The sequence below is a fragment of the Serpula lacrymans genome, assembly GCF_000218685.1.
Source record: "Serpula lacrymans var. lacrymans S7.9 unplaced genomic scaffold SERLAscaffold_10, whole genome shotgun sequence".
NCBI classification, from domain to species: Eukaryota; Fungi; Basidiomycota; class Agaricomycetes; order Boletales; family Serpulaceae; genus Serpula; species Serpula lacrymans.
The window spans coordinates 925,560-945,339 of NW_006763299.1; the positions used below are offsets into that span (position 1 = coordinate 925,560).

At 47.4% G+C, this 19,780-nt stretch overlaps 4 protein-coding genes across 4 annotated transcripts; 2 read left to right on the forward strand and 2 right to left on the reverse strand.

The window, feature by feature from the left end:
* Nucleotides 1-3,971: 3,971 nt before the first annotated feature.
* On the reverse strand, nucleotides 3,972-4,860 carry SERLADRAFT_440377 (uncharacterized protein; the record flags this gene model as incomplete). Its single annotated transcript, XM_007320832.1, has 3 exons — nucleotides 3,972-4,244; nucleotides 4,303-4,596; nucleotides 4,648-4,860. 3 exons carry the CDS (start codon nucleotides 4,858-4,860, stop codon nucleotides 3,972-3,974), a joined length of 780 nt encoding a protein of 259 aa, XP_007320894.1.
* Nucleotides 4,861-5,391: 531 nt separating this feature from the next.
* On the forward strand, nucleotides 5,392-5,913 carry SERLADRAFT_339384 (uncharacterized protein; the record flags this gene model as incomplete). Its single annotated transcript, XM_007320833.1, has 1 exon — nucleotides 5,392-5,913. A coding segment is annotated over one exon (522 nt), but the record flags the coding sequence as incomplete, so codon positions are not given.
* Nucleotides 5,914-7,079: 1,166 nt separating this feature from the next.
* Nucleotides 7,080-8,518, forward strand: SERLADRAFT_473081 (uncharacterized protein; the record flags this gene model as incomplete). Its single annotated transcript, XM_007320834.1, has 4 exons — nucleotides 7,080-7,398; nucleotides 7,466-7,618; nucleotides 7,681-7,865; nucleotides 7,923-8,518. 4 exons carry the CDS (start codon nucleotides 7,083-7,085, stop codon nucleotides 8,004-8,006), a joined length of 738 nt encoding a protein of 245 aa, XP_007320896.1.
* A 105-nt stretch (nucleotides 8,519-8,623) lies between these two features.
* Nucleotides 8,624-18,405, reverse strand: SERLADRAFT_440379 (uncharacterized protein; the record flags this gene model as incomplete). The annotated part of the gene is made up of 11 exons (XM_007320835.1): nucleotides 8,624-8,652; nucleotides 8,700-8,941; nucleotides 9,021-9,211; nucleotides 9,275-9,602; nucleotides 9,657-9,874; nucleotides 9,931-11,055; nucleotides 11,106-11,496; nucleotides 11,549-14,533; nucleotides 14,587-15,467; nucleotides 15,524-16,999; nucleotides 17,053-18,405. 11 exons carry the CDS (start codon nucleotides 18,403-18,405, stop codon nucleotides 8,624-8,626), a joined length of 9,219 nt encoding a protein of 3,072 aa, XP_007320897.1.
* Nucleotides 18,406-19,780: the final 1,375 nt, after the last annotated feature.

The window sequence follows — 19,780 nt, forward strand, 5'->3', positions numbered from 1 at the left end:
CCAGATGAACATTTCTTGCAGACTTACAACTCTTGACACAAATCGATCAACGACGATCGAAGCTCTCCTAGATAGTGGATGTACGGGGAGTTGCATAGACTCTACGTTCGTAAAAGAACAAAAATATGAAACGAAGAAGATACCGAGACCAATTCCAGTATACAATGCTGATGGCACGCTTAACAAAGACGGTGCTATCAAAGAATTTATAGAACTACGGATGAGCATAGGAGACCACGAAGAAAACATTCACTTCGCCGTAACAAGCTTAGGGAGTGGACGCATGTTCCTCGGACATGAGTGGTTAACGAAGCACAATCCCACTATAGACTGGAAAAAGTCAGAGTTGAACTTTGATAGATGCCCGAAAGAATGTAAACGACAGGTTGACTTCCTTGATCCGGAAGAAGACCCTGACACATACTTTTCGGAAGTAGATCGCTCAGATGGGGATCAGCTGATCCAAGTGAATCTAATGAACTATGAAGATACTTCTATTGACGATCATTACTACCACATTAGGGCACAAGGCACAACAGCTCAGGAGCTCGCCGAAGCCGCTGGTAAAGATCAGAAAGAAGGAGGATTCGAAAAAATAGTTCCAAAACATCTCCACGATTACAAAGACGTATTCGATAAGGAGTCATTGGATGCATTGCCAGAGAGACGCCAATGGGATCATGCCATAGAACTCATCCCAGGCGACCACACTCTGGACTGCAAATGTTATCCATTAGCTTTAGGAGAACAAGAACAATTAGATGCGTTCATAAACGAAAACCTCGAATCAGGAAGAATCAGACCTTCCAAATCACAATTCGCATCACCGTTCTTCTTCATCAAAAAGAAAGATGGAAAACTTAGACCTGTCCAAGACTACCGGAGATTGAATGATATCACCATCAAGAATAGATACCCGCTACCTCTGATAAATGAACTTGTAGACAAGCTCAGGGGCGCGAAATACTTTACAAAGTTAGATATCAGATGGGGATACAACAATATCCGTATCAAGGATGGAGATGAACACAAAGCAGCCTTCAGAACGAATAGGGGGCTCTTTGAACCGTTAGTGATGTTCTTTGGACTCACGAATTCACCAGCAACATTTCAAACGATGATGAATGCGCTGTTTAAAGATTTGATTGATGACGGAAAGGTAGTAATATACCTCGACGACATCATGATCTTCACAAGAACGATTGAAGAACACCGCGCAATGACGCGTAGAGTGTTAGATATCTTAAGGAAGAATAACCTTTACTTGAAACCTGAAAAATGCGATTTCGAAGAGACCTCAACAGAGTACTTAGGTCTCATCATTTCCGAAAACGAAATCCGCATGGATCCAGTCAAAGTAAAAGGAATTATGGAATGGCCAGAATGCAAATCCAAAAAGGAAGTACAAGCATTCTTGGGTTTCGTAAACTTCTATAGAAGATTCATCGAAGGCTTTGGGTTGATCGCCAAGCCATTAACTAAATTGACCGGGAAAGTAGAGTTCGTGTGGGGACAGGAACAGATCGACGCCTTTAACGGATTAAAAACCCGTGTCGGATCGACTCCCGTACTCGCCTTACCTACCGATGACGGACAATTTAAAATTGAAGCTGATAGCAGCGATTACGCGATGGGAGTAGTTCTATCACAGATGCAAGATGGGAAATGGAAACCTATTGCATATCTTTCAAAAGCGCTAAACCCCACAGAGCGCAACTATGAGATCTATGATAAAGAACTCCTGGCCATAATGACTGCGTTAGACGAGTGGAGACATTATCTTGTTGATGCAAAAGAGGTGTTTGAGATCTGGACAGACCACCAGAATCTCCTATATTACAAACAACCTCAAAAGCTCAACAGACGACAAGCTAGATGGGTTATGGAATTGAGCAACTATCACTTTACGCTCCACCACATTCCAGGTACAAAACACATCAAAGCAGACCTTCTCTCGAGACGAGCAGATCATGAAAGGGGAGTGGATGATAATGAAGACGTAATCGTTCTAAAAGCAGAACATTTCCGTATGATGATTTCACACACTGAAAGACAACGCATGGCAGAGCAATCAGCCGATGCAGTGGAATTGTACAAATGGATTTGCAAAAGAATGATGAACGTAGACGAAGTAGCGCGGAAGATGATAGAGAAAGGAGAAGATAGAGAGAAAGGAATTTGGATGGAGGATGAGATGTTGATCTTCAAAGGGAGAATCTATATTCCCAAAGACGGGAAATTACGAGAACATATCATTAAAGAAAACCATGATTCCACGATAGCAGGACACCCCGGACAGTATAAAACCAAAGAACTGGTAACTAGATGGTATTGGTGGCCGTACATGGACAGAGATATCCGGAAATACGTAGAAGGCTGTGAAACGTGTCAACGCACTAAGATTAACCATCAAAAGAAAGCGGCACCGTTACACCCAAATGAAATCCCAACCAGACCATGGGAAATCATTACCACAGACCTAATCGGACCACTGCCGGAATCTCTCGGTTATAATATGATACTCGTAGTAGTAGATCGATTCTCTAAGATGATAAAAGTCATGCCGACTTATGACAAAGTAACGTCAGAAGGAGTAGCCAGATTATTTAGAGACAATGTCTTTAGAAATCACGGCATACCAGAGAAGATCATTTCGGATAGGGGACCGCAATACGTCTCCAATTTCATGAAAGATCTCTACAAACTCCTTGGGATAAAAGGAAATCCCTCGACCGCTTATCACCCCCAGACGGACGGACAAACGGAACGAATTAACCAAGAGATAGAACAGTATCTCAGAATATTCGTAAACCATAAACAAACGGATTGGGCAGAATGGCTACCATTAGCGGAATTTTCGTACAACAACAAATCACACTCCGCAACTGGTTATAGCCCCTTCTTCCTAAATTCCGGACAACATCCGAAAGTCGCGAAGGGAATTAGAAGTACGGTAAAGACGGAAAGTGCAGAAGAGTTTGTAAAGAGGATGGAAGAGACAAGGAAAGAAGCAGAAAAATTGCTGGTAAAAGCAGCAGAGAACATGAAAAAACAGTACGATAAAGGGAAAAGAGAGGCTATCGTTTACAAAGAAGGCGACAAGGTATATGTTGAAGCAGAACATATTACTACCGATAGACCTGCAAAAAAACTCGATGATAAAAGACACGGACCCTTCTCCATCGAAAAGAAAATAGGTGAAGGAGCCTATAAGCTGAAACTTCCTGGACGATGGAAGAACATACATCCGGTTTTTAACGAGAAACTGCTAACACCATTCAGAGAACCAGAATTCGAAACACAGAAAAAACCAAAAACCGCACCACCGGTGATAGTGGACGGAATTAAAGAATACGAGGTAGAAGAAGTTCTAGACTCACGATTGAAACGTGGGAAACTAGAATATTTAGTACATTGGAAAGACTTTCCTAAAGAGGATCGCACATGGGAAACCGAGTCAAACCTGAAACATTCATCGAAACTCGTAAAACAGTTTCACAACAAAAACCCTAGTGCACCTCGAAGGATAGAATTTACTCTAAACTATCAACCCTTCGAAAACTTTACTATTCCAACTAAAATTCGAAAATCACTATACAATTGGGAAACGGGCAGACTAGACTCTCACTTTCGGGACGAAAGTCCTAAGGGGGGGGTAATGTCACGATCGTACCCATCTGACTCAGCTTTCTTATCTAATCAAGAGATAGAGACTCTTATTTCACCTTATCTAATCTCTTCCTGATCTAATCTTATCAAGTATCACGTGATCTATTAGTAATACACATTACCAATCAGTCTCACTACATACACATGTTAATTACCAATACGCTACGTCATACCTCCCCGTAGCCTCATGTTCTTTACTATATAACTAGCACGATATCCATGTACATACCCCAGTTGTAGATTTACTCTTTTATACTTGCTTGTCCAACACTTGTTGAGATTTAAGTCCTACGCTGCTCGGGTCACCGGCATACAGCTAGGGTCTTTACAGCGTACTCGGTGACAGCAGTAAGTTGAGTCATCATTTTGACTGTTTTACTTGTTTTGAGCCACTTTACTTCCTTGAGACAGGTCTTGACAATCTCGAATATGTTTTTTTGGGACGGAGCACTGTCATCATCATCGAGGACAAGCCACTCGCGAGCTGCTTCGACTTCTGCTGTATGCATGGCTTCATCATTGGCAAGATCTTCATCTTCTCCGGCTACTGCTTCTGCAAGATCCTTTTGGGTATTCTGTTCCGATGCATTGGTAAGTCACTTATAATCACTGGACCATGGTTACTGATCACACCTGAAGCTCCTGTTCATCGAATTTATCATCCTCGATAGGGCCAGATTCAGTGCGGGAGATGCAAAACTCCATCAGATCCATGTCGGTTATGGCTTCCTCAATGTCATACCAACCCTCAACATCGACATCTTCTGTCTCGGGATTGTAAACGGCGTCCTTGCGCATTAGAGTGGTGTCGCGTGAGAAGCCAAATCTCTCGAGCTTCGCACAGTCTTCAGCTGCCTTTTTCCAGTGTGCTTTATGGCGGTAAAAAGTTGCTCGAGAATCTTTTGTGTACACCACGGGCTGCATGCGCTGTCAAATTTTCAATCAAAACTTTTTATAGTGAATTACCATGTTGCTCACCTTCATTGGGTTCTGTTGCACAGAAAACTTTTTCGCATACAACTGCCTTGCAACTGTGAGAGAACCAGTCGATGACACACTGGCATCACTGTCACTGCCAGAATCTTCATAGTCTGATTCGCCGTCACACTGGGTTGGCCCAGATACGAACTTGCCCTGGGCTGAGGTTCTCTGCAGTTTGGCCCGTGCGGCCTTCTTTCCAGTACGTCCCATCGTAAATTCGAGTTTGTCAAGTGCGTCAACAGGTTTTGAGTAGAGGGAGAGAGTGCATGTCAATTTCGGTACTTTTAGCTCCAAATTTTGCGACTGAAAATTGAGACTTTTTATGGAAAATTTAAAACATCAGATATTGCCTATTTTAACGCATAGATTACATCCCCGTTGACAGAAATCGAATCGGCAAAAAATTTGGCCCGCTACAGAGGCGCGGCCAAAGTGTGTCGCGCACTGCAGTCCGGGTAAGGTCCGTTCGTGAATTGTGGGTGGTAGCCCGTGAATCGCCAATGAGTGCGTGGGCGGTGAAGAGAGAAGACAGCATACACACCATGTATTTGATACACCATGTCGGAAACAACGGTCTTCAGTCACGATGCTTTTCGGAATCGGGCCATAAGGGGAAGGTCGAGGTGGGCGTGTTATCGAGAATCTGTGTGGGAAAGCTGAGCTGGAGAGGGCGGATAAGTCCCACGGGGGAGAGTGGTTGTTGAGAATTGTGGAGATATTCGCAGAGGTCAGAGCGTTGTGATGTCTTCGCCACAGGGAGTGATCAACGAGAGGCCGTTCCATCAGCACACCCCATCCACCGCTAGACGCCACTCCAAGATCACGATAGAGTACCACAAGCCATCAAGGGAATCCATACAGGAGTACTCCGATCTCTTGAAGGACGCCAGTCTCCACGCTGCCACCGCTGCCTCCGCTGCCACCTACAGAGACCCCTACGCTCCCTCGAAGCACCTTCTAGCTCGCCCCGCTTTCAGAGATAACACTCCCGCAGACCCCACTCCCCCCGGTCTCGGCAACTCCCTCCACAAGCAGCCCCCTCCCACCGGCAAGCACAGTCTCCCCTCCACTCCCCATCCCACCCGCGTGGACCACGATCCCTTTGCTGCATCCTCCCCATCCACCATATCCAGCCCAGGGCCCCTCCCAAAGCAGTCCGGCATGACCTCCCCCCCCGCACGTCCCTCCCGTGCCAACACCGCCACCCTCAACGACATCTTCCCCTCCCAGTCCGCCCTCGCTGCCCGTCGTCTCTCCACCCCCGCCGTCCCCCTCAAAGACGCCCACTTTGCCCCAGATACAAACCAATCCGTACCCTACCTCCCCCACTCGGACGCCTCCCCTTCCGGCACAAGGTCTCGCAGCGGCACCACCGCTACAAAGTCCAAAAAGGGCATGCTTGGCTTCATGTCTGATTTCCTCAATACCTCAAAGAGGCCTGAAATAAGCACCCCCTACGATCCAGTCCATCTCACTCACGTCGGTTTCAACTCCTCCACAGGCGAGTTCACCGGCCTCCCCAAGGAATGGCAGCAGCTCCTCCAGGAGAGCGGCATCTCCAGATCAGAGCAGGAAAAGAACCCTCAGGCTGTCATGGAAATCGTCAAGTTCTATCAAGAGGGCCACGGTGACGTCTGGGACAAGATGGGCGCAGTAGAGACTCCTTATCCCATGCCCCCAAAGACGCCTGTCGACGACGGCTTCCAGAACCCAGTACGTCAATTTGCCCACTTCTCACTTTCTGTCTCTTAACCCTCTCTTCAGCGCGCCGCACCTCCTCCTCCCAGGAAGGCACAGCCATCCCCCGTATCGCAGTCCATATCTGCCCCATCGGTATCTACCCCCGGCGCTTACCGCCCTGCTCCTGCCCCCCCCAGCGCTGTCATACCAGCCCTCGATCGCTCCACATCGCAGCGTGCACCCCCCAGATCAGGCAAATCGTCAGAGCAACTCAACCGCTCAAACACCACTAGAGACAGGCGCTCCCCCAGTGTCAGCGCTGCCCAAGGCCCTGCCCATCCCGGTGCCCCAAAGCCACCGGGCAAGCCCTCCCCCGGCTCATCCCAGTCTGATCTTACGTTGAAGCAGGCAGGTGCGCCTACTCGGGACCCACGAGGCCCAGCCACCCAGCAGCAGAGCCCTGCCGCTGCGAGCTTGGCCAAGGCTGTCGGGGCAGCCACGCCCCGCAGGAGGGAGAAGAAGGACAAGGACAAGGAAAAGGAAGGCGATATCGTCAAGCGGCTGCAACAGATCTGTACCGATGCAGACCCCACCAAGTTATATCGCAACCTTGTCAAGATCGGCCAAGGGTACGTTTTTTTTCAATTAGTCGCTTTTATGGGCTGTCAGCTTATCGCTCTCTCGATAGTGCTTCCGGAGGAGTCTATACGGCACATCAAGTTGGCACCAACCTGTCTGTCGCCATCAAGCAGATGGACCTTGAGAAACAGCCCAAAAAGGATCTTATCATCAACGAGATTCTCGTCATGCGGTCGTCTCGTCACCCCAACATCGTCAACTATATTGATTCTTTCCTTTACAAGAACGACCTTTGGGTGGTGATGGAATATATGGAAGGAGGCTCGTTGACCGATGTCGTCACCGCCAATTTAATGACAGAGGGCCAGATAGCCGCCGTGTCAAGAGAGACCGCGCAAGGCCTAGAACACCTCCATCGACACGGTGTGATCCATCGAGATATCAAGAGTGACAATGTTTTGCTGAGTATGAACGGTGACATAAAGCTAAGTACGTATGCAAGATGCGGCTCTGACATCAGAAACTCGCCACTTACAGTAATTTTTCTCTATCATAGCTGATTTCGGCTTCTGTGCCCAAATCTCGGATCCAGCGCACTCGAAGCGCACGACGATGGTGGGCACGCCTTATTGGATGGCCCCCGAGGTCGTCACCCGGAAAGAATACGGGCCTAAAGTCGATATCTGGAGTTTGGGTATCATGGCTATCGGTGAGCATCGCGGCGTGCCTAGATCGTCCATGTCAAGCTCACGCTGTTTTGACCTTGTGCAGAGATGATCGAAGGGGAGCCACCGTACCTTAACCAAAACCCGCTCAAGGCACTCTATCTGATCGCCACCAATGGTACGCCCACCATTGCGAACCCCGAGGCGCTCTCTCCCGTCTTTAGTGATTATCTGGCCAAGACGCTGGAGGTGGACGCGGAGAAGAGGCCTACGGCTTCGGAGCTCATAAAGGTTCGTCTTTCTCCCCTAGCATTGCCTGAACGATCTAACTATCAGTGCCGCGATCAGCATCCCTTCTTCAAATTGTGTGAACCTTTACGTACCCTGGCCCCATTGATCAAGGCTGCGCGAGACATCGCGAAATCCAAGTAGCCACCGCTGACGTTCCCCGTGCTCACTTCTCTCTCACCTCTTAACAGTCCATTCATATTTGGATATCTGCCTCTTTGTGTCATTCGTCTTTTGGCATCTAAACACCATTCTTTCATTTCTGCAAGCAATTCCATCACTCGGTTGGTAAAATACCATGGCCTCCTCCTCCCCCCTTTTTTTTTCGCAATGTTGGCGATGCAAATGGTCTTTCACTGTTGTCCATGTTGACTTGTCCTCTCGAGTCTGTAATACCTCCCCTATCGGTTTACCTGTTTGTGCGATGATAATCACCATAGAAAAAAAAAGCCAGGAGGGGTGCTGTGTTTTTTTTTTTACAGTGTCCCTTCTTTATAGTGTTTTCATGTCGTCCTTACTATCTTGTTTCAATCTTCTCTCTGTAATCCATGCGTCCAAATTGTGTCAATATGATCGGACTATTTCAACATATGTCTGATGGAGTAGTCTGTAGAGTTGGAAATGCAATGAAATAGAAGTGTCGGATGCCTCGAATGCGTATATGTACATGTGAGAATGTCCCGGTAAAGGAAGTAACTATCGACGAAGCCTGATGAGACAGCTTCAACGTCCAGGAGGATTTCAAAAGTGAGGACTCCATCCTATGAGAAATCACCGCTCAGTGCCTCCTCTGACTAACTTCGAAAATAAAAAATAAAATAAAAAAATAAGACTTACCATGGAATATCGTAGCCAAGTTAACGATGTCCGTCGCTTCGGCGATGAGTGCATTGACGGTATACTCCACGCTCAGCGACCTGTCCAGCTTCCGAGAGACGGAGGACAGCGCACGATCGGCCGCCTCATCGGCACTGCCGCTCGTCATGTCGATACCAATGCCGAGGCGCGTGTGGTTGTCGCGCGTGATATGCTCGTTGCTGCTGCCCTGGACCTTCTTGATCTTGAACTCGCTTGCCGTCCTGGACATCAGGCCATTACATCAGCAGGCGTTTACTTTACGAGTGCAGAGGAGGGAGGAGGGAGGAGGGAGGAACGTACCATGAGTGGAGGGGGTCGTATTTGAACACTTCGAGCACGGTCATGATCACGTCAGAGCGATCGCGCAGAACGCGAAGCGTCTCTTCAGCACATCGCTGGAACACGCCCTGAGTGCCTGACATCCCCATACCATCGACCATATCTCGGGTCATTCGGAAGGGTACACGTTCTGGGACCTGGAGCAGTTTTCCCTGATAAAGGGCGTAAGTATGCCTTAAAGGCGCATATCAAGAAGAAAAAATAACAGCGGCTACCTGATCGAATGCTATCCCAAGATCGATGTGAACAACCTCCCCCGTGCCGTTATCAATCAGTATATTGGAAATGTGACGATCTCCCAGACCGAGAATATGACCAACGATGGAGGTTGTGGCGACGCTGCGCACGTACTTTAAGCGCATCGCAAACCAGCTGTTCGGGTCCTTGTGTTTTTCAGTAAAATAGTGTCTCATCACTGGTTTGCATCTTTCCCTGATATGCTTATACATTGCGATCAGGGGCTTCTCTTGCTCTGGATACTTTTTGCGCTCCATCGCCAACATACCCCCAGCTTCACTGTACTTGTAATCTCCGGGTCGATATCTGGGTGAAAAGGCGTGAGCGATGTAGACCCCAAGCATAGTATGCAATACTCACCGAATATGAGCTGCCTCTAGCCATAATCGTAGTGGAGTAGTATTACCCACAAATTCTAACACTCCGGCTTGAGCTCCCAGAGGTATTACCATGTATCCGCGAACGCTGAGCGCCCGTCGTCTAGTCTCCCGGTCGAATTTAAGAACGACATTGACCAGAGAGAACACTTGTTCCATTACTGCATCTTGCCTCAAATCGTCTTCACCTTCACCCTTGAACTGATAAAAACGTACGTCAACGCACAGCACGTCACCGCAAACCACGCGAAGCATACCAATTGTCTATACTTTTCGCCGTCACTGCCATGACAAAAAATAATCTTCGGCATGTTTATGCCGCCAGCTGTCGTGAATGTAGTGTCATAATGGGATATCCAGACGCAATTGTCGTATCGAAGGGTTGCGTCCAGAGGAATGGCTCTAGTCATTACGGGAACTTGTATATCTCGTATTCCTCGAATAAGGAGTCTTTTGTGAACCTCATGAGGTGGCTTGACTTTTTTAGCCCGAATGTCACTTCCTACCGGATGTTTGGCCCATTGAACGGAAACGGCACAAACTTGCTCTACCGCCCGGACCCTGCTTCCGTGGATAGCGTCATTTCGAAGTCGGTCGAAGATATCGTCAGCGGCAGCTGCGCGCCCAGTCTGTGATGGAGAAGGTTCGTGTCGTGACGAACTCCTAATACCGACCACCGGCTGCTCTGGACGTAGAGAATAAACCTGATAAAGGCTGTGGAAAGGGTGTTCTTGGCACATGCGCAAAACCAGATCCTGTAAATTCTGCTGGTTCTTAGGCAAATCTGGAGCATGTAAATTTGAGATGCGTGCTGAAAGCTGGTGCGCCAGAAAAACAAATTTTCGTGAAGGTACCCGACCGAGAGCAACTTGTACTTTATCTTGGAGTGGCTGGTTCTCAAAGTTAGCAAACCAAAGTGTACACAAGCGAATTGGACTGTCGTCATCAAATTCGTCAGAGGAAGCCAAGCAACGCGAGTACATGTCCAGAGCCTGTTCAAGAAACGAATTCTGAGCTTCACTATGCTGTTGGTATAAGTGTTGGTCGGTATCAAAGAGCGTTTGTGCCTTCTTCCGTTCGCGTTCCCGCCTGTTAAATTCGTTTGTCCCCTTCACCAAGCTTTGCAGTTGACTTTCATAGCTCGAGATCTCCTGTAGCTTGCGATCCATATATATTTTCCATCGAACAGCATCAGGAGAATTGAAGATGGCGTGGTATTGCTGATCAGCAAATATAGCACATTGGCGATAGACATTCGCGCAAGCCGAATCGGATGAATTGGCTCGTTGCTCGACCTCAACTGCAAGTTCAGTCGCTGGATGAAAAAAGTTGGCCATGATATCGGTCGGCTTTTCCAAACAAGCTTCCGAAGTCCAGGAACCCTACGAGACTGCTACATGAGCGGTGTAAAATCACACAGCAAGCCACCTACCAAGCGGGAAAGAAGAAGTGCTTTTTTCTTGTTGGACTCCATATCAATAATTGCGTTTTCGCTGGTTGCATGGTTGATTGCTTCTTTCAGAAACTGTACGGCTAACTTCTGCTCATTTTGGTCCCAAAGAACATTCGCAAATTCCTGAGATACCTCGGGAGTAGGGAACTTCTCCAACCGTTGAGCTTTGATGATTGCGTTTAGGGCAATTTGAAGCTGCTTAGATCCTCGAGCAGCCTGTGAGAGATGAACAAGACATGTTTTTTCGATGTCTACCAAGGTGCGGATGAACGGTGTGAGAAGATTTCCTATCTGCTCACGTTCCTCCCTTTGCCTAACAGAGCGCACCAACGACATGCGTGTTGCCATGATACTCTCCAGATCAGCAAAACTGCACAGAGTCGTCAGTGTTAGAAGCTCGTTCAGATGCTAAATATACAGACTCAAACTCGGCTTCCAGGTGAACAAAGTCAGACCATTCGGAGACGGCAGTATTTTGCTTCTGTAGACGATCTTGAATCGGTCTACTTCTCCACCTGCTTATCTGACCGAGGCACATAAGGTTCTGTGTGACTTCACGAATTTCCATCATATTCTCTGTCCCCAATATACGAAGCCGTTCCATCTCGTCGCGCTGCGCCTGTTGAAGAATCGTGTCAATGGTCTGAGGATTGCGTTCGCGGTATATTGCCCGGAGAGCTCGATAAAGCGATATCCCAGAGTCTGCATCTCTTTTGTCTGGTAGGTCCCAAGTCTCTGTTCGCCATCCTAAGCGATAACTCATGGCATATGATCCCATCTCGGAATCAAATCCAAAGTGTGAATTCTGTAGAGCACCTATAGCAAGATTATTGAAACCGAATGCATGAAAGGCTCGCAAAAGTCCCTCTGTATCGGAAGATTCTGACCTGTCTGCCTCCAAAGCAGCACCATGGAAACGGAATGCCTTCTCCCATTGCTTCTCGTGATGAAAACGTTTGATCAAGAATTCGCGCAAGTCTGGAGTTTGAATCCCATAAAATCCATCAGGTTCGTCGATATGACTGTAGATTTCAAACAAGATATGTTCGGCGTGAAGGCTATCGTTCGTAGACACTTGATATTCCAAGGAAAGCTCCAAAAATAATAGGGCAGTCGTGTAAGCACCGCAGGTAACGGCACTTCTTGCAAGAATTCCATAATCGACGCCGAGCCATTTATCATGGGCCAGAGCATCGGTCGTATTATTTGGTCGAAAATGGCGCAGATGCAAGATAACATCGACGATGCAGCGTAGACATGATACATGCGAGTCATCCGCTTGAAGGATAACACTCATATATTCGGAGAGCTTATTTCGATTCCCAGAAGGTGTGTCGAATGATGCTTTTGTGGATAAGTCACCCTGTAACAAGGTGTGGGTCAAAACTGGCAGCATATCTTCGGCGAGCGTTATATCAGACTGTAAGATGTGAGAGAATTGTGCGTAGAAGGGATTGTCCGAAGCTAGGACATCACAGAGTAGAATCGTGATCATGCTTATCCATTGAGAGAATTCTACCCCTAATTGAATGTCCCAATTTTGCAGTTCTTCGACAGAACGCACCGGTCTGGTTTTAGGCACCACAGGGTATTGCTGAAGATATTCCAGCGGAGCCCGATTCTCGAAAGACCATGCTTGCAAGAATAGTTCTTCGGAAGACACAGACATAAGCGAACGGAGAGTACGGTAAGACATGTTAACTTGGGTAGAAGAAGTGCTATCCAGCATTGCAAGTAGCGACTGCACAATCGATTGCTGTGGTGAAGCGTCACCCAACGCGACCCGCCTCCTCCCGCCACGTCGGTGTCGCCCTCGCACAGATTGTGGATATGATTGTTCTCTGTCAAAACTGGAGATATCGCCGGAATTTTGAATCAAGAGTGAAGCAAAAGCGTCTACATCATCATTTCGTAGGTGTACTTTGGATGGGATGCACTCCTTGAGACGCCAGAAGTCTACTGTTGCGAACCGGATTGTATCGTACTTCTGCTCGATAGATACATCGCGTAGACGCCTCACTAGACGAAATTTATTCGATGTGATTCGATAGTCACTAAGGATGGCTGATAGCTTTTCAGACGTGATATCCTCGTATATGGACATTAACTCCGAAGAAGGCTGGTGTGGCCAAGCTGGTATTGCCTTCAGAACCTGTGACTTGGTTTTTGCAGGCCGACAAAGTTTTAGCGCCTGCTCGTCGATCCATCTAAGGAGATCATTTCCTAGCTCCATGATGGAGGTATCCCGAGTGTTGGCAGCATAATCATAGGCTATGGCGCACACGCTGATCAGGACATCAGGGAAGTGATGATCGATTTCAGTAGTTTGCCTGTATAGACCAAAAGCCCATTCCAAATACGATCGAGCCACTTGTGTTAAGTCGGTCTGCGCCAATAAGGAAGTGGCCTGATGGATAAGGGTATGAAGCAAGACAGAATCCTCGAAACAATCGTGCCAAACAGATACTAGGATAGATATGCCGTTCAGTAAACGTATCTGTTCATTGACCAAAGGTGTGTGCTGAATATCTGCAAATAACTGATGAAGTACGTGAAAGGTGGTGGCTTTCCTATTGTGATTGGCGATCTTGGAGGTTAACCACCGCAAAGCTCGTAGAATAGTGATAGTAGCGAAAGTGGGAAGATTGGGATTATGAACATCAAAATCCCCCAAAGTTCGGTATTGATTCACTTTCTGGAAAACCAGTATGGCCTTGTCCGATTCTCCTGAGCTACGTAAACCTTGTATTATGGCACCATTCGGAGAGAAATCTTGGTCTCCAAGTGTGCGCAAAACGGCAGCGACGATGCTATCAACATTTCGTGTAAGACATTCATCAAATCCACCTAATGCATCCAGAGGTACTCCTTTTGATTGAAGGAGTTCCTCAAGGCTGTGGGATGACCCACCGACTTCCCCTACATCTTCATCCAGCCAGTACACGAGCTGAAAACCAACAAGGTCGCCTAAGCAGGTGCGTGTACCTTCGATGGGAGAATTTTGAACAGCAGCACAATGATTAGCGAAGAGTCTCTGCCCATGGACGATAGCTTCCATATCTGGACCTCCTGCTATCATGTTAGTAGGCGTAAAGGCACGAAACGTAGCTTCAGCACATTCTTTCCTATTCTTGTAACCTAGAAGATGAGGAGGTAATCGCAAAATATCTTGCAGCGCCTGCCTTATCGAATAGGCAATCTGAGAAGCGTACGCTTCAAACAGCTGAGAAGGACACGTCAAGCCAAGCCTTTCAGAAACACCAGAAAGGATAGATTGGATGTGGAGAGCATAATGTGGGCTGTGAAAGGCCGCCTCCAGCAAGTGCCAATATGGCCCACGTCTGACGGCGGAGCTTATAATCATGATGTTGCCCAGCGTCAACATTCGGGTGAGCATATACTCATAGCTAGAAGGGCTAGACATCAGAAAACTTCCATACGGCGAGTTATCAATGCGCACTTTTGGAGATCCTTAGTAAGCCATTCCTTGATCTCCTCGTATATGTGCAGAACATCGCGTCCAGTGACTCTAGCTAAGGCAAAAATATTGGCATTGGACACAGCGACCCGAAAACGTACTCTGATATCCTCATCCGCTCCCAGCATGGGAAGAATACTGGCGGGTAATGAGTCTGTTTCTTCATTTCTGCCCTCGTCTGGTGGGCCCGCCCAGCATAACTGGGAAGGATCTTGAATCATGTAAGTGGTCATGAAACGAGAAACGGCATCGCGCATTCTCCAAGAATGAGCCTTGTTGCTTTGAATCATCCGAGATATCCATGCACATAGATCTCGGACGTGCTCGCCGACTTCTGTTTCCGTGAAGGATGTCTGTAGCCAGACGTGCAGCGTTGAATGAAGAAAATGCACAGCCAATAACTGTAATTTTTCGTTCCGAGAATAACCGTATAGGGGAAGCATGGCGCCAAATTTGTCAAGGATTTGATCAAAAACGTGAACGCCAATGCTCAGCAGCCTACGACGAGCTTGGTTGAAATAAGCGGGACCAAGTAAAAGAAATTTATCTTCAGGACAGTCCAAAATAAGTCCAGTAAGTTCTTTATCTCGAGTTGGCTCCCCTGAAGAAGCTTGAAGGACTGGTGTGACAGCTAGAAATGTCATGCAAAGATCGATGACATATGTACTGCTGCTACTACCATCAACTGGCCGGTCAGTAGAAGAGGATTGGAGAGTCGAAAGCGATGTACGAATTGGTCCAAAGTCATCTTTGTCGTCGATGTCCGTGAGATGGGAAGGGTTTGAATCACTACGGCCCTCATTGACGGAATTACGAAGGACATGTCTCAGTGTGCCCATGACCGTACTCAGGATACTTTGGATCTGCGCCATGCATAAGTACCACAATGTTATGAATACGGAAGAAAGAGTGGCCTCACTTCCATATTTTGCCAAACCACACGTTGAAAATCTCGTCGTTTAGCGAAAACCTGCTTGCTTTGCTCTGTATGCGAATTTAAGGCACTCAATACCTGAGCCTTGATGCCTGTCCCAATGTTGGGAGTCAACATAAAATCCCACTCATCGTCACCGCTATCTTCTTCACCACTGAGAATCAGAGGCTCTAAAGCATGAAGTATCAGAGCTCTTTCTTCGACTGTCCATCTAGTGCTCGTTAGGAAAGGAGCTACCAGTGTAATCACCTTGCCAGCGCACTGTAAGACGCGCCTGTTTGAACGAGTGCCATTCCAAACCAGCAGCGACTCAAATACAATGGCAATTATAGCGATATCGAGGGATTGCCTGGCCTTTTCAGCGGTAGGGTTTGCATTCACCTCCTTGATTAATTCCCATTCTGCGGCGAGAGACTCCAAGAACTTCAACATGGCCGAAGAGACTTTCCGCTCTCGGCTGGTCGGTTGGTCGAGTTCCTTGTCGGTTCCTACGTGATATGCCATTCGAGAGTGAGTAACGTTAAACTCAGGCTCAACTGGGGTTTCGGCAGCCCTCCTGAATCGCGGTAGTCGAGCATATAATAAAAAGTCTTTGATAACCCTCGTTTTCCGTTCGTCCACCATGACGTCGACAACGGAACATTCTGGTAACAGAACACGACACACCAAGTCACTGCGATTCGAACTTCCGCACACATTCTCCAGCAAATTCATAATGTCGCCAACGGTATGCAATGGCATCTGAGACTTCCTATCTCCTTCTCGACTCGAGTGCGCTGGACCCACTCTCCAGTTTTCCAACAGCCAGCTGAGAACTTTCTCCTCCAATTGCATTCGATAAAGCCTTACGTCCTGACTTGCTACGCGCAAGCACCCCGCTAAGAATATGCAAACAGAATCATAAGGAAATGGAGGACCTTGTACGTCAAGATCCTTTGCAAGAGCTTCAATTTCGAGCAAGACGCGATGAGAAGTAAGAAGGCGTTTTGCATGACAGATCAAAGTGTTAGCTGTGTGGCAGGCGGCACGACAGACAACTGGGACATTTGCTCGGCGCATCGCATGAGTCCATATCGGATCCCAAGTTGTTGGACCTCGTGAACTAGCTGGCTGAACAGTCGTACCATGAGACGGTAATGCCCTAGAAAGATAGCTGACTCCATCTGAGTGGGCTATAGCTGCGATGCACATAAAAGCCCAGGATTGGATTTGCGCATTTTCGAACGAAATGAGCTGTAGGAGGACAGTGACAACATCCTCTTGCAGTGAATCGTGCAATCTGCACCAATGGCGGTCTATGAAGAATAATAATATTTGAAGATGGTAAGAGCGGATGTTGAAGGCAGAATTCGAACGTATTGAATGCAACAGGGATGTGATAGGATCTTCGCGCTTTAAGCGTTTGCCATCGACACCAGAACCTGGAGTGCCAGTATGAACAGACTCGGAATGTTGAAACAGCTTAATATATTTGTCATAAGCATAACTACAACATTCGTGATATGGTCACTTACAAGTTGGGCGCAATCTGCCTGAAGTTCAAGGACAGCCCATGCTAATGCTTGATTAGCATCAAAATGCCAGCCGGCACGAAACGTATGAGCAACAAATGCTTCACGTTCACAAATCTCCTCGTCCTCGAAAGCGACAACCTCCAGCCTCAATGCTTCAAGTGAGAGACTCTCGATGCCCCAACGACTCTCCGCTTCACCATTTAAAAGGTGCCAGAGTCTTCCTACTCCATCAGCCCAGCTATAGTCAGAGCCTCTCTTGCTTACGGTCAGAAAGGGAAAGAGGACCCTAAGAACGCCGACGAGGCTCTCCTTCATACGTTTGTTCTTGGTTCCCCATAGGTTTACCAAACCATCCCATGCTCCACGAGTAAATATTTCCACGTCGTTTTTCCGATTTAAAGCCAGGTGGGATAGGACTGCTTGCAGTGCCAAAATGTAATCATGATGTAAAGAAGTGTCTGCAGGATAATAATCAAGAAAGCGGCGCAAGCGAATAAGAATAGACGAAGAAAGATGAGGGTTATTCGAAGACAGTAATGGGGCAGAAGGAGAGCGAAGTAGAATAACTAGTAAAGATGTGCATTCGATCTGTTCGAGAGAAACAACCATTGAACCAGTCGCCTTGGAGTTGAAAGTAGAACGGCTTAAGCTAGGACCAGGCGTTGCGCTTTCTTCTTTTCGTCTCCTTTTTCGTACTTGGGTGCTCGGAGTAGACCGCGACGGAAGATATCCCTCTTCGTCTTCATCGTCTTCATACTCGGGGTCTTGGTACATGGAATCGTCCACCTCCATCTTCTCAGTGCTATCATCGTCTTCATTCTCGTTGATACCCTTTCTGACTGGGTCACCTAAAATGACATTGAAAGCCATTTCTGTGATCTTTAACCAGTTGTCTTCGTCAAGGTGATCCATGTGTGGTGTCCAGCTGAGAGCGGATTTTATCGCCTTCAAGTAGTCTAATGCAACTTGAGTGTAAAGAGAACCTTTATTGACCATGACCTGAAGAAGATGAGCCAGAAGTGCTTTGACCACCTTCTTGTTCAGCAAGTGGACACTTCTCTCAGTCAACCACCGTACGGTAGCTGCAGCATCCCCAAGCCTACGCAAAGCGGTGGCACCTGTTGTTCCGGCCTTTCCAGAAGCAGCTTTCTTCATACATATTGCCTTTTCGTTGATAACCGCAGTGAACAGAGCCTGGAACACAACCAACCATGCGCGACCATCGCCAGATTCGTCGAGGTTAAGGACGGCTTGATCACGACTGAAGACAGTGCGCAAAGCCGAGATTCCATCCTGTCGCTCCTTTATCTTTTCACTTTTGAGCTGCTGTAGAACGGTTTTTAGGTTGTTCATTTGACCATAAGCCAAAAGCTCCACTGGGTTGCGATCATAGTGAACGCCACCTCGTCTAGAACGGCGTATTTGCGCTTGTTTGGACTTTTGCTGTATATAAAAGGCCCTTTTTCGTGTTTTTTATTCTTCGATTCAATCTTTGGCCTCTTTCTGCCCGGACAGTTGCTCATACGCTTCCACTCTGTACCGGTTCTGGTGAAGTGCCTATACGGACGGCCATCCTGTCGTCTAATCAACGATGAGATGGGCAGTTGAGAAGTGCAGATTTTAGATTCGAGGAAGTCTGACATGGTTATATTCTGCCCTACATGTTATCATTTAATAGATTATTACAGAGTTGTATTTGCATACCATTCCAATTCAATTACCGTATCTCTACGTTCTCAGAGTGGATATGCTCTCTTTTCCATTATAAATGTGCGGTTTGAGTTGAATGGCTTGTTGAATTTTGTGCTGTGTTGAGGTTCGAACGCTGGAACTGAGGTAATGCACGTGATCGTCTCGCGTCGTATTGGATAACTTCATATATCTCGACCTGGCATAGTACATGTTACTGACTCCTTGACCGAACAAATTCCTACAGACCGTGGATAGACGTGAGTTTATGGTCTGGTATGGCTGGTGTTATCCGAATGATAGCTTCAATACGCGTGTTAGGTTGCTCAACATTTTTGTTCGTTGCAGGTGTCACTTGGCGCAGTTCTCGTCAAGATCCGCACTCCTCGTTCTCACCAAGATAGCATATTGCTTCTCATTTTATCAAGTCCTCCAGTTCTGCCATGGCCAACTCATCAAAGCAGGCGATGTCAGGTCTTCGAACAATCAAGCGAGATTGGTCCTCTAGCTCACAGCAGTCTACTGAAGAACCTGAGTTTTGGCCTACGCCACCCAGTGCATCAGAAAAGCCCCTCACAGCCAAGGAACAACGCATGAAGGACATACAAGACGCGTTATCCGGGAAGACCACTTTCTCTGAACAACAAACAGCTCAGGCGATGAGCTCTATCCAAAATGCCAATAACAAACGTCCCATACCTGGTCTGCCACAACCTCCAGCCAAGAAACGCCAATTACCTCCAACATGGAAAGAGGACCCTTTATCTAAGGCCACTAACTTTATAACTATGGGCACATCTTCTTCCTCTGGCGCACGAGAAATCCCGTCTGTAACTGTCACCGCCCTGTCCAAATCCAAATCAGCGTCCAAACCAGCAGCAGTGTTCCTCAGTGCAGAGCAGAAACATATACTGGAACTGGTAGAAGAGGGACACAGTGTATTCTATACGGGTAGCGCAGGTACAGAGCGTGTTATGTTACCATCGCCTCCCAAAGTCAGTACTGACGCATCTACCGTCCCTTCTAGGCACTGGCAAGT